The 18,422-nt window shown below is 34.1% G+C and overlaps 1 protein-coding gene across 3 annotated transcripts; it reads right to left on the bottom strand.

The window, feature by feature from the left end:
• Positions 1–623: 623 nt before the first annotated feature.
• On the bottom strand, positions 624–13,322 carry LOC111373204 (protein ALWAYS EARLY 3-like). 3 transcript variants are annotated; one of them, XM_022995707.1, is made up of 21 exons: positions 13,153–13,322; positions 12,158–12,267; positions 11,297–11,395; positions 10,970–11,032; positions 10,064–10,141; positions 9,248–9,434; positions 8,376–8,641; positions 7,957–8,305; positions 7,174–7,245; positions 6,291–6,568; positions 6,154–6,198; positions 5,605–5,889; positions 5,348–5,526; positions 4,979–5,261; positions 3,956–4,180; positions 3,224–3,385; positions 2,620–2,763; positions 2,311–2,511; positions 1,529–1,633; positions 1,353–1,448; positions 624–1,031 (listed from the first exon to the last, which is right to left on the bottom strand). In XM_022995707.1, exons 2-21 carry the CDS (start codon positions 12,260–12,262, stop codon positions 867–869), a joined length of 3,387 nt encoding a protein of 1,128 aa, XP_022851475.1. In that variant the 5' UTR covers positions 12,263–12,267; positions 13,153–13,322; the 3' UTR covers positions 624–866. The 3 variants fall into 3 exon arrangements, with proteins under 3 accessions (XP_022851475.1, XP_022851476.1, XP_022851477.1); XM_022995708.1 differs by lacking the exons at positions 624–1,031; positions 1,353–1,448; positions 1,529–1,633 and having other exon boundaries at positions 2,348–2,531; XM_022995709.1 differs by lacking the exons at positions 624–1,031; positions 1,353–1,448; positions 1,529–1,633 and having other exon boundaries at positions 2,424–2,540.
• Positions 13,323–18,422: the final 5,100 nt, after the last annotated feature.

The raw sequence follows: 18,422 nt of genomic DNA, 5'->3' as shown, positions 1-18,422 counted from the left end.
AATGCATTTTGAAATAGTAGATTGATGAATAATATATAGTTAAAAACAAGGACGGACCCAGACATTTTGATCTGTGAGGTCAAAAATGAAAATTTTCACCATAGTCCATCGTTGAGCTCACCCCAAACAAATGTAAATTTGATTGATTGCCCAACTGACCTCTCATTCATGGAGGCTCGGAAGGGAAGACATGAGCTTCTTCATTCAACGTGATCCGCCACAGCCTACCCGTTGTAAAAAATATCTCATTCATCACTATACTTTATTAAATGTTTTGTATTTAACTCTTAAAAGTTTTTTTGAGTTACACTAAATATTGCTTAAAGGATTTCTGAGTTACCATAATTTTTTAAAAATTCTTCGGGTTGCTATTAAACCTATCAAAATATTATCTCATTTTTCACATCACTCGTCACTTTAAAAGTTAATAGACTCGATGATATTGCAAGCAAAATTTCCACGAGTGTGGTGGAGATAATTTAACGGCAACTCAAAAGATTTTTAAAGTTCAATGGCCAACTTGTGAAACTTTTAAAAGTAGAAAACATATGGAAAAGTTGACTGACAACTAAACTTGCGTATTCACTTATAAGTTAAAAAATTATGCTTAGCCAAACACGAAGTTGCTGTCAACCATCTCTGCTCTCTACAAGAAACTATAAAATTTAGCTTCTCAAGCCAGAGTTTTATACCAAAGAATTGACTATACCAAAGAATTGACTACAATACCTTATAAAAACCAATCCCAATAACAATGGAATGGAAGAAAATTTCATACGATTACAGGTTCCGAAACACAAATTAGCAGTTAACTATGTGCATGTAAGATTCACGACGACAAAGTGCAAAGGCTCTGATTTTACCGGCTAGGTAGGTATCAGTGCTAATATTTGGTTCTTGACGATGCCCATGCACTTCTGTATTTCAGCATAAAGAGGAAAGTTCTGCGAACAGCACGGTTGCAAACTTGTAACAGCAGAATTGAGTATCTGTGCTACATCAGAAGGTGGGAATTCTCGTTCCGTACACTTCTGCAATTACATAATAGTGACTTGAATCTGTCAGCTTATGAAAAAAATCGTGAATGCAGCACGTTCGGTTGCTTTTAAGTATTTTTCTACGAGTATATCTTGACAACTTTTCCTTACTTTCAAGTAAAAATAGCTTCTTCTTTTTCTTTTTTCTTTTTATTTTTTAAGAGTAACACTTAACTTATTGTCAAAAGAGTAAAGTTTTCTCAACTTTGACAAATAAAATAAATAAATTTAAAACTTAGTAAGTAAACTTTTTAAGCTTAGTCAAACATATTTTTCAGAGAAAAAGAGAGGTGTCACAGTATTTCCAAGAATTACCTGAATCATAAGCAATGTAGCTACACATTGAGCAATCAGTTCAGAAGGAATTTGTGCCTCACTTTTATCGGATGCATTCATCTTAGGATCAGATGCCTGCCACAATTATGACATTCATAAAATCAATTGATCTTAGATTTTATGCGAAACTTGTAGGAAAAGGTCGAAGATCTAACCCCTGGCTTGCAGCAATCATCCAATGGAAGCCGATCGTTCACATAATCTATAGCTTCCTCAATTTTCTCCGTGCTATCCTCCCTACCCTTGAGTGATGCTATTGCCTGAAACAAAATACCGAGAGGAAATTTTGGTAAAAATCACTCCAACAAATGACCACACCACATCTATAGTAAATACGAAGCCCCTATTTGGACTCCGTTAAAATTATAATTATTCTGTCTCATCTTATGAACCATACATTCTCTAATAAAATAATATTACACGTAAATCCAAAATTTTTCCTTCTATTTTAACCACACATTATCCAAAAAATTACTATTCCAAAATACATTTTCTCCTAAACTCAATTATGCCCTTGTGTGAGCCCCATTCTTGTCAAAAAATGCATTTTTTGAATAATATATTGATGAAAAATGTGTGGTTAAAAAATAAAGAAAAGTCATGGATTTGTGTTTAATATCATTTTATTGAAAAATGTGTTGTTGAAATTAGTTCGAATCACTGTTGAAGAATGTATTTTGATGAAAAAATAGGACTCAAACAACGTCTATAATGGAGCTCAAACAGGGGCTAAATATTATAAGTAAATATGCATGTTCATCATCGTTATTTGTTAAAACTAGCTGGGTTTCAACCTCCGTCAAGGAAAGGTTCATTCTCCTATTTCATGCCTATAATAAGAGTTGCAAATGTATTTATGGTAAATCGATTCTAAAAGCTCTATCAGAATACTGAAGCAGCAGATATAAATGACAATGCTAATATAGAATTTCTGTACCTGCAAAGCTGCATCTACCATTGTTCGAGCTTTTGTTCTTGAGCTATCTATGATCTCATTCACTTGTATTCCTAATTCATGAGGTTGCGAGCTCATTATGCCACCACAATCACTGAAATCGCTGACTGGCCTTGGCCATAGAAGTGAACTATTCTCTTGATATGTGTTCCATTGACTCAAGAAATACAAAGCCGAAGATACCTGCAAAACAGAATGATGCTCTAAAGCACCTATTTAACTGCAAACACTTCTACGGATCTATGGAATTGGCAAAGGCAATTTTCAAATCTAATTTATAGAGATCTATACCTGTTCATTGGCTTCATTCAATTGTACGAGTACAGTAGCATATTGCTTTTTGATTGGCTCTGATTCTTTCAAAGAGTCATCACCATCCTTCTGATTTTCCAACACATCATCATTCATGCGTCTCAACTCTAGAACAACAGCTTCCTACATGTTACAAAATGAATGTTGAGCTCCCTTTTAGTTTGTTTAATTGATATAAAATCACGGTAATATTGATTTTGACAAACAGCTCCAATGCACCACATATATCATACATATTGAAACACTGTTCAAATACACTAGCACAAACTTAGCCTCCATTTGCAAAATATATTTAAATCATTTATAAATGGTCAGACTTCATTTTCAACTACATTTCAATGGACCCACAAGTATGATGCCAAACTATTTAAATCATTTATAAATTGTCAAACTTCATTTTCAACCACACATTTTAATGGACCCACAAGTATTATCCACTTGTCCACCACTCATTTCTATCAATTAGAAAACTAAATTGTTCATGAATTCTTTCCAAACAAAGGTTTTAGTAGCTAAACATGGAAGAAACGATGTCAATTAAGTAAAAACAACATATGCAGATCAGCAGTTTGGATGCTGTGACCTTTTTATCAAGAGCACGAGTCAGCTCAGTGAGAGCTTGAACATCAGCTTCTTTTGCCTGAATGGGAGCTCGTGAATAAGGATGAGAATATGCAGTCTGTTGATAGGTAGTAGTTTCTGTAGGCCCAGTCCTAGCTTGCATAATGGCATTTGCAGAAGACATCTGGCAAACAAAACTCTTTGTTTAGATACTCATGAAGATTATAAAATTATACATTTATTATTCATCAGCAAAAATAAAAAACTTTTGGTACAGAAGATGAGCTACTAGTATTAAAGAAAAACTCCTAAATGAAACCACTGAGATAAAAGTTCATCCACAGTAGCTGGAATAAAGATAGTTAGAATTGAAAGTCCATGTTTCGAGAAAAAAAATTCCCCCACTTTACTCATCAAACAATCAATCTGCTCATATGTGTCATATAATTTATCAGAGAAATCTGGTTCCTTTTCCTCCTTAGGATCACAATAAGACTTCTAAATCTACGATACTCCCAAAAAAAAAAAAGAAAAAAAGAAAAAAAAAAAAAAAGGAGGATTTTAATATGCCACAGGCACAGGAAATTCCAAACAAATCATATAAAGTCTCTGTTAAATAATCATCATCTGAAATAATAATAGGAAGTGCCTTCACAATGGAATCAAGTACCAAAAAGAGGAAATCAGAATCAGGTTTAAATATTCTTTAATCCAAATAATTAAGAATAAAAAACTACGGAGACAAAACTCATGCCTTTGTCTGCTTTAATAAACCACTGGCAGAATGAGCTGGAGAAGAATGGGAAAGACCATCAACGTTATCCAGATTGTCACCCAAGGAAAAATTCACATTTTCTTTTACTCGTCCATTCATTTTCAATTCATTGAAATTCTCAAAAAACTTATCAACAGTAAGTGCATGTCTCCAAAGCAAAGCGGGCATATTCTCAAAAGGATATAAGGGCATGCAGTCAATGTCCTGCAAAAGGTAAATAATTTTTATAAAGCCATCCCAGCAATGGGATTGAGCAAATAACAAATAAATATATGTAGAACGAAGAATGCAGGAACATAAAATTGTAACAAATCAAACGCAGAAGCATACATGAATGAAACCAGATGTATGCTTCACATTCTTTCTAGAAAAGGGTCTTTTAAAAAGAATACAGAAGTTGGAATAAAGCAATTTACCAATTAGAAATGAAATTAAAAATAGAGCCTTGTTCAATAGTTAAACTAGAATTCCATAAGAGAATGAAATGCAATAGGACCAGAATAAGATAAAAGCATCAAAGTGGAATACCATATTCATGTTTTAATGTGGTACGAAGTTTGAGAAAAGTGAACACAACTTGTAGGAATAGTACATCTAAAATGACATTTCCGCAAAAATGGGGAAAGTACGAGTAAAGACCGCTTTGACTTCTCCTACACCTAGTGCACACTCAACACAAGTGAATGAACCTGAACATCTAAACTACGGCCAAATTGCGGTTTTCCAGCAAACTTCACTAAACCAAATGACAAACAACTAGATTATAGCTTCTCTAGGGAATTCATCGTGCTGATTACTTATATATCACATGGATAGAAATTACTCGTAAGAAAAATCTCGATACTGAGGGTTAGTACTTAAGTCTTCAAAGAGTTTAAGATCATTATGATCAGAGTTCATACAAATGTTGCGATAACATAATAGCATAATGTGACACAGTAGCCAAAAACCATATACCAAAATATACAATTAGAACAATGATGCAACTTCGGAATAAATTACCATGACAAATTCAACCCCAAGTTCAGGACGGTCAAACTGAATCCGGCACCTAGAATGATCAACTGTTAGCACGCTGCCATCATGGATCTCCCTTGTTTTTGGATGAATAGCTATGACTCGCTGTCCAACTGATAAGGATCGTGCAAGATCTGTTGGTAGTCCTTCCCTGATACCTTCACGGAGCTCACTGTAATGTTTTCTAACAGAATCCCTATATTGATTAAGCTTCTCCTTTTCTTCTTTCAGGAACTGCTCAGAAAATCGTCGTGGTTTGCCAAGAGAGCTGCATGAACATGAGAGTGAAGATGTGAAGCATTGTCTAACATACTTCTGCATCTTCAGCATGAAAATGATTAGCTAGAGACATACCTTCTTATGACACCCCATTCCACACGAGTTAACCTTGGAATATGACCTAATCCAACATGATACAAATACTCAACAAACTCCCGTTTTGCAAACCAAGGATAATCAATTGCACTGTAGAACCACTCGTATGCACACCATCTCCGAAAATGAGGATTCAATAGGCAATTAGACAGTATTTTCTACAAAAAGAAAAAAAGGAAGGAAGTTAATACATGAATAACCAAACATCAAATTGAAAAAACCGGGTATTATTAAACCTTATGATTAAATGATCTGTCCTGCAGTGAGGAAAAAGGCGCGTTACTTTGGTCAGTTGGAATTTTATTTCGCTTTTTGAGGTCCATCTTACACCTGCTCCTGGCTTTAGTAGGTAAGTTAACCTGGTCAACAGCAGGGACCTGATCAGCTGATTGTGCCGTGTCACTTCCTTCCCTTTGTAGATCAGCACATGAAGAATTTTCAGAAACTTTCAACAGTTCTGGCGAAACAGTTTGTGAAGCTTTCTTACTCTTGTTCATCAACTTCTTCCCTGAATCTCCAGCCTAATTTGAATTCAGTGAGTTCTTGACTGGAAAAGACACTGGCTAGGGTAATCAATGTACTATTTGAGATGCGAAATGTATTTCTAAGTGTCTGATAACTATGTTATCTCAATAACAAAGAAAAGGTCAAAACAACACTAACAATTTTATAAAGGTTGTGAATGTGATCTGTGCTATTCAAAATGAGGGAGCAGAAGCTCCATTATTCTCTGAAGAAAGGTTATTGTGCAAGACAAAAGAAATGGATGAGGAATATAAAGTTACCTCAACCCCTAGGGATTCACCAGGATGAGCTTCAATATTTTGAATCTGCAATAACATATTTATTCATTTCATGCCAAAAAGTAGATTTGATAATGATGATGAACAAAGCTGAAAGAAGTTTTACTGTCCAATCTCACCTTAGGCGCTAGCATCTTTTTCTTTCTGCTTGATGTTTTGGAGATAGATTGATGAGAATCCGGGTTTTCTTCAGCGATAGCACTAACACCGGAAACTGAACCTTTTGCACGTTTAGACGTTTTACTAGAAGCCACTTCAGAATTTGTCATTGATAGGTAACCGTTCATCCTAACCCCTGCGGATCTACGTCTGTCCCTTTTTTGGTTTACTGGCTGAGCTTCCAATGACTCAGATTCATCAACATGATCATCTTCATCTTTTAACTGAATCCTTGACTCTGACACATCGGAATGAGATTGAATTAAGTTTTGGCTGAATAAAGAATAAATTCATATATGATCAATGAAGACTGGAAAAACCAAATAATGACATAAATTCCACGGACGACTGACATGGTAAATCCATAAACTGCAATAGCTTGATCTAATGAAAACATTCAACGAAACTTCAAAAAATAAAGAGTAGAAATCCAAAAGTGAGCTGAAATTGTTTATAAAAACTCCTCAATAATAGAACTGATAAACTGCAGACAAAACAATTTTCACCTCTTGACATTTTTAACTGCTTGCTGAAGAAATAAACCTATAAATCATTATTAAAAACATTTGCGGAGACTGTATCATCATCATCACATTTACCAAAAGTTACACAAAATCTGTGTCCTAAGGAATACAAGGATAAAGCACTCTTTTATATGAAACTGGTATATAAAAGCATGAACCTGATAAGAAATGTATCAAGCAGAGAATTTGAATGCCAACATAAAAAACTAAATCAAGTTGCATGATAAGCAATTAACTGGATTAAATAATTTATATGGTCAATCTGGCCCATCCAATGATATTTAAAAAAAAAAAAAAAAAGGTAAACATTATTATTTACCTTCTTCGTTTTCTGTTGGCATCATCAAAGACAAATCAGCCAAAGTTTGCAAGGCATCAAAGGCATCTTCATCTACAAAGATCACATATACCAACATCATGATGCTTGATGTTAGTGGAAACTGGTATAGTATATAAATAGTTCTTACCATAAACAAATTTATGTCAAGGAAAAAAAGGTGTAAAGTGTCTAACAAATAAAGGTTATTCTACAATGCAGCAACCTCGACAATGATAGAGCAGTCCACATTATTTTAAAATAAAATGGCCTATATCCTAAGAGATTGTGTATTGAATCTCTCGGGCAACATGATCTCAGTTGACAAACGAATGTGTTGCAGTAGTTTCCAATCTCCGTCCCCGCCCCCACATTCAACAATAAAGTTTCTTATCCCTAATAAAATTGTATAGGAATTCTTAAAATGTTTACTTCTTTTGCATAATTAGGCTGAAATACTTGTGCAAGCAAATGTAGGGCAAACAACAAAGGAGAAAGCAGAGTGAAGTTAAGGCTATAATAATTTAAGCTCAATATAAGAAACAAAAAAGCTTGGTCAACAAGCTTCCACAACAGGCTAGCATATTAATTCCTATTTCAACCACATGATCTATTATTGACAGATACAAAATGACAAATGCATCTAAGGAATTTTAGGTCGACGTCTCCTAAAAGTGACTAAATCTCTCATACACTCTCAGCTATGCAATCATACAAGAACATGATTCAGAGAACAAAAAGGGATTGAAACATGACACAACAAGAATACATAAAGAATTGATATACCTCTCCCGAAAAGAACCTTTTTGCTTTTCTTTCTCTGACCAATGGAGGACCTTGAAATTTTGGGTTCTGTGACCTCGACGTCACCTCTAATTGTACCAATCCTTGGACCTTCCTCCGTCCTGCTACATTCTTCCTTGACGTCATTCAAATGATTCTCACTATTGTAATCCACTTCAACCTTAGCGGATTTAAATTTTCTCCCTTTCTGTCTTGCTGTACCAGGGCTTTCAGATTCTGTCCTATGAGATTCGTTCCTAGTCAACTCTCCAGTTTCAGCTTCCATGCTTCCTTCCAAATCTTCTTCATCCATATCCAAGAGCTTCGCATTAGCCGTTGCTGGTACAGAATGCTATAACCAACAATAGGTCCATAAATTGTACAAAGAAGCATGTGCTGTTAAATGAGGTCAAAACCGTTACCTTTCTTTGAGTGTTCCTAAAAGGTGAATACATAACACTCTCAGCTCTTCTATTTGGTGTTTGAGAAACCTGGGGAGAACCACCTCTTTGTGAAGCCTCAGCCAAAGCTATGGCTATTTCATGAGCAACTTCTTCATTATTGACATTAGCATTTAACTTTAATCCTTGCCTGGTTGGAGGAGACAACATTTCCGCATTGATATTTTCATATGAAAATGAAACAGGGAACCTTGGTGTCCTTTTTCCTACAGGACGAGGTCGGCTTCCTGAAACAAACTCCAGAGGAAAAATCTCAGTTACATCTGAGAGCAACTCTTATTACAGCAGATGAAAAGGAAAAACTATCTGTGAACTCTCTCAACTTGAGACATCGGTTGGCGTGTTAATGTCATTTGACACCAAAATGTGCACGAAACCAACAATGACGGTCGACGATGTGAGTTATGCTATGGCCTAGCTGGAAGTATTTCATAAAATGAAAACTAAGAGCAAGGTTTATCCTTATAGCATATAGGGATTCTCTTTATGTAAAGGCTGCTATTCAGAAAAATATTTGAATGTTCATAAAAGGGGAATGCATCTATATGTTTAAAGATTTGATTTTTCTTCATGCCTGCATTGGCATCTAGGAAGTTTAAATGCAAATCATTCAACAAATATGGTAGAGAAAGAAGAAGCCAATTAATGGTCAATTCAAAAAAGAAGCTCCTTGTGTGCTATCACCAGTTTGTTAATGAATGTGCAGTGGTGAAGATACATTTTTGTCTTTGCACCAGAATGCGAGGGGCTGGATGCAATTAAGGGGGAAACACATGGAGAGAGCACATTACTGCATACATGCCAGAGCTTGAATTATGTTTTACATAACATACCCCCAGAGCGTTTCTTCTTTAACACTGACACACAACCATTATTTGGTGAAACAGTCTGGGAATGTGAAATAAATTGTACGTCCAATTTTTTAGAGGTAGTGGGTTGGAGTTTTCCCCGAGCACGCTTTTGAGAATTCCGAGATGATCCTGCTCCATCATTGCTTTCTTGTTCACTATCACTTCCTGCCTGTCAAGCCAAGTTCTACAAGACTAAGGATTCACAAGCCATTACAATGTCTATCAAAACTCGAAAAGACCCACAGTATTACCTTGTCAAAACTAAGAAAGCGCTAACTGGAATTTAATAGTATCAAATACTCTCAATATTTATTAACTGCAAGCAGTCTTGTAGAACAAATTGCACAAGAAACTTGAAGAACACTGTTCATGATACGATATACCATTAATTTCAACAATTCCACTGTGGTTTGGAACTAGAGTTTTGATTTTTCAAATATTGCTTCCACTTGAGGGAGAGAGATAGGAGGAAAAAAGGTATATTAAATATCACTTAGGGTTCTGGGGACAAGAATGAAGCAGTTAAATGCTGTCTAACAAAAAACCATTTGCCCCAAATCATTACTATTATTCATATTGCGAAATCAATTTACATAACATTTGGAGTTCTCCATTCATCTTTTATTTCTTTTTGTATATTTGCCTTCATTATTGGGCAACACTTGTCATCAAATCCTGTACATTCTTCTGTTCATCTACAAAATTCTGTTTTTATCAAAATTAATGCTTTCAGCACTTCTTTACATGAATTTTGCAGCACAAACGTACAGCCTGCTATTAGAATTAAAGTAGTCTCACCAAGTTGCTGTAATGATCAGTCATCATAGCAATCAACCCAACCACTGAAGCAGTCCCCTCTGGAAGAGATAAGTATGCCTGAAATTACAGAAGTGAAAAAGAATTACTGGATTAATAATCCAAAGAAAATTAAACTCTCAATCATTATTTCCTATTGAATTGAAAAAATTTGAAGTTCTTCAAACTTCAACCTTACAGTCAGTTAAGGTTTAACATAGCCACAATAGACAATACCATTTAAGAAGTTCTACAATAATGTACAGGATGATAAAAATAAAACTATGCATTGTGGTCCATGTCGTTTTGTTAATTAAGAAATTAACATTCCCATCTAACAGTTAAGTTTTAATAATTTTAGGGTTATTAACAGTCACACCCAATAAAGGTTATTCACTTTAGCATTTTGGTGCTCAACATATTTGGAGCAGAGAACGCATTTCTAGTTCCCTCATGGCTCCATGTATTTTCTTTCTACAGAAAAATATTCATACGTTTATTTCTCTTCTACATCACAATATTGTTCAATTCATGTTTCATTCACCAGCATTCAATATCATATCACACTTCAAATATTAAGCCAATGTGGAGAGTCATTTATATTCTTGCAGTTACTGATATATTGATTAGAAAATCTAGGATAAAAAAGAATTGTAATTTAGGCTTAAAGTCTTAAGCTCCATTTTGGGCTACTTATAATGAATAGAGCCAAAGTATTATGTAGTAAAGGTTTCTGGTAGACTCAATCTTTCCATGGATCAAAAGGGACTGTGTTTTCTAGACTGAACTGGTCCTCAGGGGAAAAGAAAAAACGTCACAGGAAAAGGGTGATTTTCAGTCTAAGATCTGTAGTGAGAAGATGAATGTGCACCAGTCATTTCTGTTGAAGAATAAAAGAACCACAATTACCCTGTTCATCGTGTAAAGAGCCTCCATCATTTCGACAGATCTGTTTCGTACAGCACCAGCCATCTTTAAACATGCAAAACAACAACAAGAAGCTTTTACCAATAGACAAAATAGTCAAAAAAATAGTATACTCATCACTCATTAGTCCACGAGAAGAATACTAAGCCCAACTATATCAATGATATACTTAAAAATCAAGATGGCAAAGTTTGTCTTATTTGCGAAAGGCCAGATCATTTTTTTAAGAGTGATATTTCTAAGTGATAAATTAATAGAGCTCATATAGAGTAATTCAAAATACTCGGTATTATATACATTTTAACTAACCTTTTTCCAATCTTTACCATGTTTGCGGTAAGCTTCATAGAAACAAATTAGCTCTTCCTTGCTCCATTGGGGTCCCAGCATGTCAAACAACTTCCTCTTCTGAAAAAAAAATTAAAAAAATGGAAATGGTCACTCTAATGATGCCTCAGTGCTTGGTCTCCATTTCCATTATAAGCTATGTACTAATAGAAATGTTTTAGAAAAACAGCATAATTGAAATCAAGTAAACCACTATATATGGCATTTAAAAACGTAAACATGACCTCAAAGGAAGAAAGCTTGCACATGAAAGCAATTTTGATAGAAAAAATTTAATAATGAATCAAGTTTGACATCCTGAAACTTGCAATAAGAATCAAGCAGCTGATGTCCTTGAAACAAAAACTCCCCCATCATTTTTAAGCAATTTTCCCAGTTAGACTCAAAAGGCCATGTCAATTGTCACTGTTACACTGATTATAGCACAACTCCCAGCTCTCTTGACCAAATTCTAAAGATATTAAAACAGAAAGTTTTCTACTCAGTTAACAGCAAGTCTGCCTGCTGTTAATAGTAAAAAGGGAAGGAACAAGAAGTCCCTGCATCTCTAACAAAATAGCAAATAAAGGAATTTGATACAAAAATGAATTAATATACTTCATTAGTATTTAATCTACATTTTATGGACATTTTGATAATAATGCAAAATCCAGTGTAAAAGATTTTCTATCTTATATAAAAGAAAGAAAGATGATTATGAAAGCTTCCAGAAGACAAATAAGAGTACAAATACATTTTGTTTGTGCAAGAAGTGAATTTTGACCAGAATAAAAATTTCATTAATGTAAACAAAGAACAGAATAAATAACCATAAAAACTCACCCTACTTTTGCTTCTTTTAGCACTATCTCCATCTTTATGGGGAAATACTTCATTGATATAAGAATATCTCTTATTCACGCTTCTAGACTTTCTTGTTGGCCCCATGACAGCTACATTAACAAGCAACAAAAAGTTAGGGAAAAAAACAAACATTAAAAAAATGAAGTGTAGCAATCACAGAATATAGGACAGCTGAGATATTAAACCACATTTACTAATAATCACGAACTAGGCACCTTTATTTCCTCTTCAAAAATTATTTGAGCACAGTATAAAAATTCGAGAAGTGCAAGTAAAGAAGGCGCCAGATAAATTTGCACTCTGAACGAGTAATTGATTGCCACAGCAGAAAAGCAAATTAAAATAACCCATTTCAATAGATCAGGATAATTTTAAAATGAAATCCGGCCTGAGCAAACAAAAAAATATATATCCACCAAAAAATAAATACAAAAATGAAACATGGAAAAAAATCCGTTTTCCAATTGTACAATACGAAAACTTGCTCATAAATATAACTGATTAGTAAATTACTCAAAATATCGTATTCCAAATAATTTATACTGATATCCAAAATTTCAGTACACTGTGGCTCCAATTTTACATTCAATATCGAGATCCGCACATTTAAATTTATAAAAATATGTTTCATACATAAAGACTACACAGCTTTCAAACTCGCCAACTTCAAAACTAAATCAACCCCACTGCCGCTTTTCAGCAATTCACACATAAATACCAAAATAAAATTTCAAATTAACAAAAAAATGAATCGAAACTTTTATAATTAAAACCGAAAATCACGGAATTTACAGCAAAATCAAAACCAAAAAATAAAAGAATAAAAAACTGAACCAAAATCTACTTCAAAAAATTTAACAGCAAAGAAACAAAATTACAAGTTGATAGCTTAAAGAGCTGAAACTCAAATTTAACAACAAAAAAGAAGAATTAAACAAAAGATCAGAAAAAGTAGGGAAGTCCGGAACTTTTACCTATTCAATAAAATCAATTTAAAGCATTTGAAAAACCGATACGAGCAGAGATTTGAAGCGTGTGCACGATCGGAGTCACACTGGAGATCCCGAGTGCAGAGGATTTTGGATTTTAGTGAGAGAAGAAGATGATGAATATATTTTATTCTTCGAGGGGTTAATAACCGCGAAAATCTATTTGTATCGTTTTGAGGTGAGAAGTCTTATGATTGTACTTCAAAGGATTATTTAATTTCATACCAGTCCCTGAGATTTAATATATGTTCATTATAGTCCTTATGGTATTAACTTCACCACCTTGAGTCCCTTAGTTTTTTGAATTCGCTGATTATTCGTCCAAACCCGAAAATATGTGGGTAAAACTCTCAATTGGGCCGGCCCGGCCAAAGTCATTTATTCGGTTTGTGAATTAAAGACCAGAAGACCGAAATTGAGGCCCAGTATGAATTGAGGAACCTTGGATCAACCGAGCCCAATTTTCAATTGTAGCACAATTTCAACATTTAACACAAGACTCCGAAAGGCTTGAAACATGAAAGTCAAAGCATCAAGCCGTATGTTCATACGTACACCCAGGCAATTCTTAGCGTAATACAGTTTTTCTTACTTTTAATATTATTTGAACCTCAAAGTCTTTTCGAGAGAAGCTGCTTGCCTTTCATAATTTACCAATAGAATAGAACAAATAGCAATCCTTATTCAATGGATTATTTCATAACAAGGTGGGGTCCATAGTGCTGGTTAGATCAAATGGTGAATTTTAGTCACCACAACCACAAGTCATCAAACTAACGGAGACACGGTTCTATCAATCTAATCCAAAGATGGAACGTAGAACGACCCAATCAAAGATAACCGGTGAGACCTACTATCCGTAACCCAACAGATTACACAATCTAGACGACTTACCCATTCAGTGACTTTGGCACTGGAGGCTTCCAAAATGGGTATTATCACGTCTGGTGAATAGCATATGTTGAAATTTTATACATATTTTTTTACTACAATTGAAATAAATAAGAACGCATATAATAAGAGCCTGTTTGGGAGTGATTTTAATAATTGATTTTGTAACAATAGAAGAAAAGTGAGGCCCACCTGTGAGAGAAGAACTCAAATATGACGGTTGAAATAGTGAAATAACGGTAAAAAATCAATTTTTTGGAGGAAAAATCACTCCCAAACAATCTTTAAATCTTGTATACTCTTTGTCGGTAGCGGATCAAAAGTCACAGAAGATTTGGAACAGGACATGGGCAGAAAAGAGGAAATACACGAAAATGGCTCTTCCACTGTAGTAAAATTTGACATTGGCCTTTGACCCGTTAAATGAATTAAAGAAAAAAAAATTAAGTTAAAAAAAAAAAACTTCACAGTAAAAGACGATTATACCCTTCAAACTGTTTGAAAAATTCTGTCTAACCGACCGACAAAAAAGAAATCGACGTACAGTCGCCAGAAATTTGACCGATCAACCACCGGTAACTACACCAACATCGCAGTCAACGACCTTCATCTACACCGGAAATAAAATAACCGGTTAGTTTTCATGATGACTTTTTGTTTCAGTAGAAAATTTATTGAATAAGTAAATTTAGCATTTTCCTTACATTATTCGGTTTAATTAGATCCATAGGCATGAGTAGTTAGATTGTAGGCATGCTAGGAGTGTGAAAAATGTGGATTTTTTGCAATTTTTGGAGCTCTGTCATCGACAATGACGATTTCCGGCTAACCGACTGTTAACAGTCGGCCCAAACTGTTAACCCAAATTGTTAACAATCTTGTTGACTATTAATAGTCGGGCCAGACCGTTTAACAATCTGCTTTATTTTGTCAAAAAAATATATATTTAATTTTTATTTTTTTTATAATTTTTGTAATTAATTAAAATTTTTATTTGATTAAATAGTAATTATGTTATTTATTTATTTAATTTTTATCATTGTCAATATAATATAACATTTGAAATATTGTAAAATTAACAATGTTGATCCCTTTTTTATGAAATAATCTTTAATTAATTTTTTTTAATTTATTTAAATAATATAAATAGTGTCATTTTTTGAAAATGTAAATTAATTATTCATTAATTTTTATAATTGTCTTTTATATAATTTAATAATTGAAATATTCTAAAATTAACAATTTTGTACTGTTCCATTTTTTTATGAAATTATCTTTAATTTATTTTTTCAAATTTATTTAAATAATATGAATAGTCTTTACATTTTAAAAAAAGGTAAAGTAATTATTTATTTAACTTTTACATTTGTCTTTTATATAATTTAATAATTGAAATATTCTAAACTTAACAATTTTGTGCTGTTCCTTATTTTTTTTGTTTTTATGAAATAATCTTTAATTTATTTTTTCAAATTTATTTAAATAATATAAATAGTCTTTACATTTTTTGAAAATGTAAAGTAATTATTTATTTAATTTTTATATTTGTCTTTTATATAATTTAATAATTGAAATATTCTAAAATTAACAATTTTGTGTTGTTCCTTTTTTTTTTATGAAATAATCTTTAATTTATTTTTTCAAATTTATTTAAATAATATAATAGTCTTTACATTTTTTGAAAATGTAAAGTAATTATTTATTTAATTTTTATATTTGTCTTTTATATAATTTAACCCTTGTTTGGCCCCCATTAAGTTCTATTACATTACATTTCATTTTTCTCTCTCATATTTTCAATCACACAATCTTTTATAAAATAATATTACACGTAAATCAAAAAAATTTCTTTCCTTTTCAACCACTTATTTTTCAAAAAAATACTATTCCATCCATTTTCATTTCTAGAAAATGGGGGCCAAACGGGGGCTTAATAATTGAAATATTCTAAAATTAACAATTTTGTGTTGTTCCTTTTTTTATGAAATAATCTTTAATTTATTTTTTCAAATTTATTTAAATAATATAAATAGTCTTTACATTTTTTGAAAATGTAAAGTAATTATTTATTTAATTTTTATATTTGTCTTTTATATAATTTAATAATTGAAATATTCTAAAATTAATAATTTTGTGTTGTTCCTTTTTTTTTATGAAATAATCTTTAATTTATTTTTTCAAATTTATTTAAATAATATTTATATTCTTTAATTTTTTTGACAATACATTTAATTTGATTTGTTATTTTTTGTAAATATATTTTCCAAATAATAATTATTTTATTTAATTATTTAATTTTTATAATTGCCTTTTTTTTATATAATTTAATAATTGAATACATAATATTGTTCGAAACTAATAATTTGTTTTGTTCCTTTTATTGTTCTTTTATGAAAATCTTTGATTTATTTTTCAATTTATTTAAATAATATTTATATTCTTTAATTTTTTTGACAATACATTTAATTTGATTTGTTATTTTTTGTAAATATATTTTCCAAATGTAATATTTGTGATTATATGGTAGTTAGAGTTCGATTCCCTTGATTTTTTGAGATTATGCTTTTTTTTGTTATCTCTTGTTCAATACTATAACATTTGAATTTTTGCAGAATGAAGTATCATTTAGATGCAGAGTTGAGACAGATGGTGGGGAAAGCTACTTGGAACAGTAGCTTTGAGAGTTTTACTGCTGTGTTGGAGCTGCTCGATGATCGGCACGGAGATATGCTACGACAGTCCTTCTTGTGGCCGCTGTACCAGTTGCGAGAGGTGCAGTACTCAGGACAGATCATTGATGCACTTCTATGTCGGCTTCTGAGGCCAGTCGACAGCAATTCCCTCCAGTTCGACCTCGGGGGCAAGGTTGTCAGTTTCTCGATGTTTGAGTTTACATTGATCACTGGACTGAGGATTACAGGCGACGATGCAGCCATGGAGAGAAGCAATAGGCTGTACGAGACGTACTTTCAGGGACATGGGTCGATGCTTCTACCCGACTTGATGGTCGCGATCAGGGGGTGCGACCATATGCCAGATAGATTGAAGTTTGGGCCGGTCTACATCCTTGAGAGTGTGATGAGGTGTCATCACAAGAAGACTGCCATCGACATTTTTCATTTGCAAGTTGTTGACGACATCGATGCGTTCAACAATTATCCATGGGGCCGGAGATGCTACGAAGACACCCTACATGTGTTCACCAAATCGCACTCGAGGCCCAAGGGGTCGATGCGTAAATACGATACATATGGATTGCCCTTCGCGGTGCAGGTAAATATTTAATATAATCAAAGTTAAAGTTTTAGTATATTACATTGATGCTTAATAAGTGTATGTATTACAGATTTGGGTATGTGAGGCAGTTCCTGTATTGGGGCCCGCTTTGCGCAGTGAGAGGAGACATGCTGCCCTCGGATGCATCATTGGAGATCATCGCGAGCGGAGGGATGTCCCACTGGGAAGCAGTTATCGGCCCTCCTCGACGATCCTCAGGTAAGTATTATGCATTTGTGATTTATATTATACGTAGTTTAAAATTTTGTTTACATGATCGTTAAGTAGTTGAAATGTCAATATGTCAGTTTGAAGTCATACTTGAGTTGATACCGTCGATGGAAGAGGAGGCTCGGGGTCTTGTGCGGGATTTAGGCATTCCGCACACCCTAGACGAGAAGATGTCTGACCCGAGCTTGGACTGAGATGGGGTATGTGAATGAAATATAATTTATTGAATATCGTCGATGTATAAATTTATTGAATAATTTATTGAATAGTTTTTAATTTTATTTATGTAGGAGGGCAGTCCAGCTGATCGACGATCACCTCCGCCGAGGGTATCGCCGCCACCATTGGCATCACCTCCGCCGAGAGTATCGTCCCCGCCATTGGCATCACCTCCGTCGGGGCATCACCGCCGCTAGTGGCATCATCTCCGCCGGGGCCATCGCCGTCGCCATTGGCATCACCTCCGTCCAGACACCCCTCCCCCGTGTGTCTCCGAGGCACAGTGATGATTTGTATGCCCTTTTAACTAGATTTATAGCGGAGGAGGTCGGCGCGCTACGACGAGATTTGACGGAGAGGGTCGATGATCTGGGATGAGAGTTGACAGGGAGGGTCGACGATCTGGCAGGGAAGGTCGACTATCTGACAGGGAGGGTCGACGATATGGGACGAGAGTTGACAGGGAGGGTTAACGATCGATCCCATGATGTTGGAATACTACAGTCTTCCGTTGTCAACCTTAGGATACAGTAGCGACGCTTAGAGGAGATTTAGCCGGCAGACGATGGAGGGACAGAGGGGATGGCCTAGATCATGATCGAGAGGGTGGCAGAAATGGTGAAGGAGAGAAGGTCACC

This window comes from Olea europaea, unplaced genomic scaffold (assembly GCF_002742605.1).
Source record: "Olea europaea var. sylvestris unplaced genomic scaffold, O_europaea_v1 scaffold1084, whole genome shotgun sequence".
NCBI classification, from domain to species: domain Eukaryota; kingdom Viridiplantae; phylum Streptophyta; class Magnoliopsida; order Lamiales; family Oleaceae; genus Olea; species Olea europaea.
This window is presented reverse-complemented; position numbering and strand designations above follow the sequence as displayed.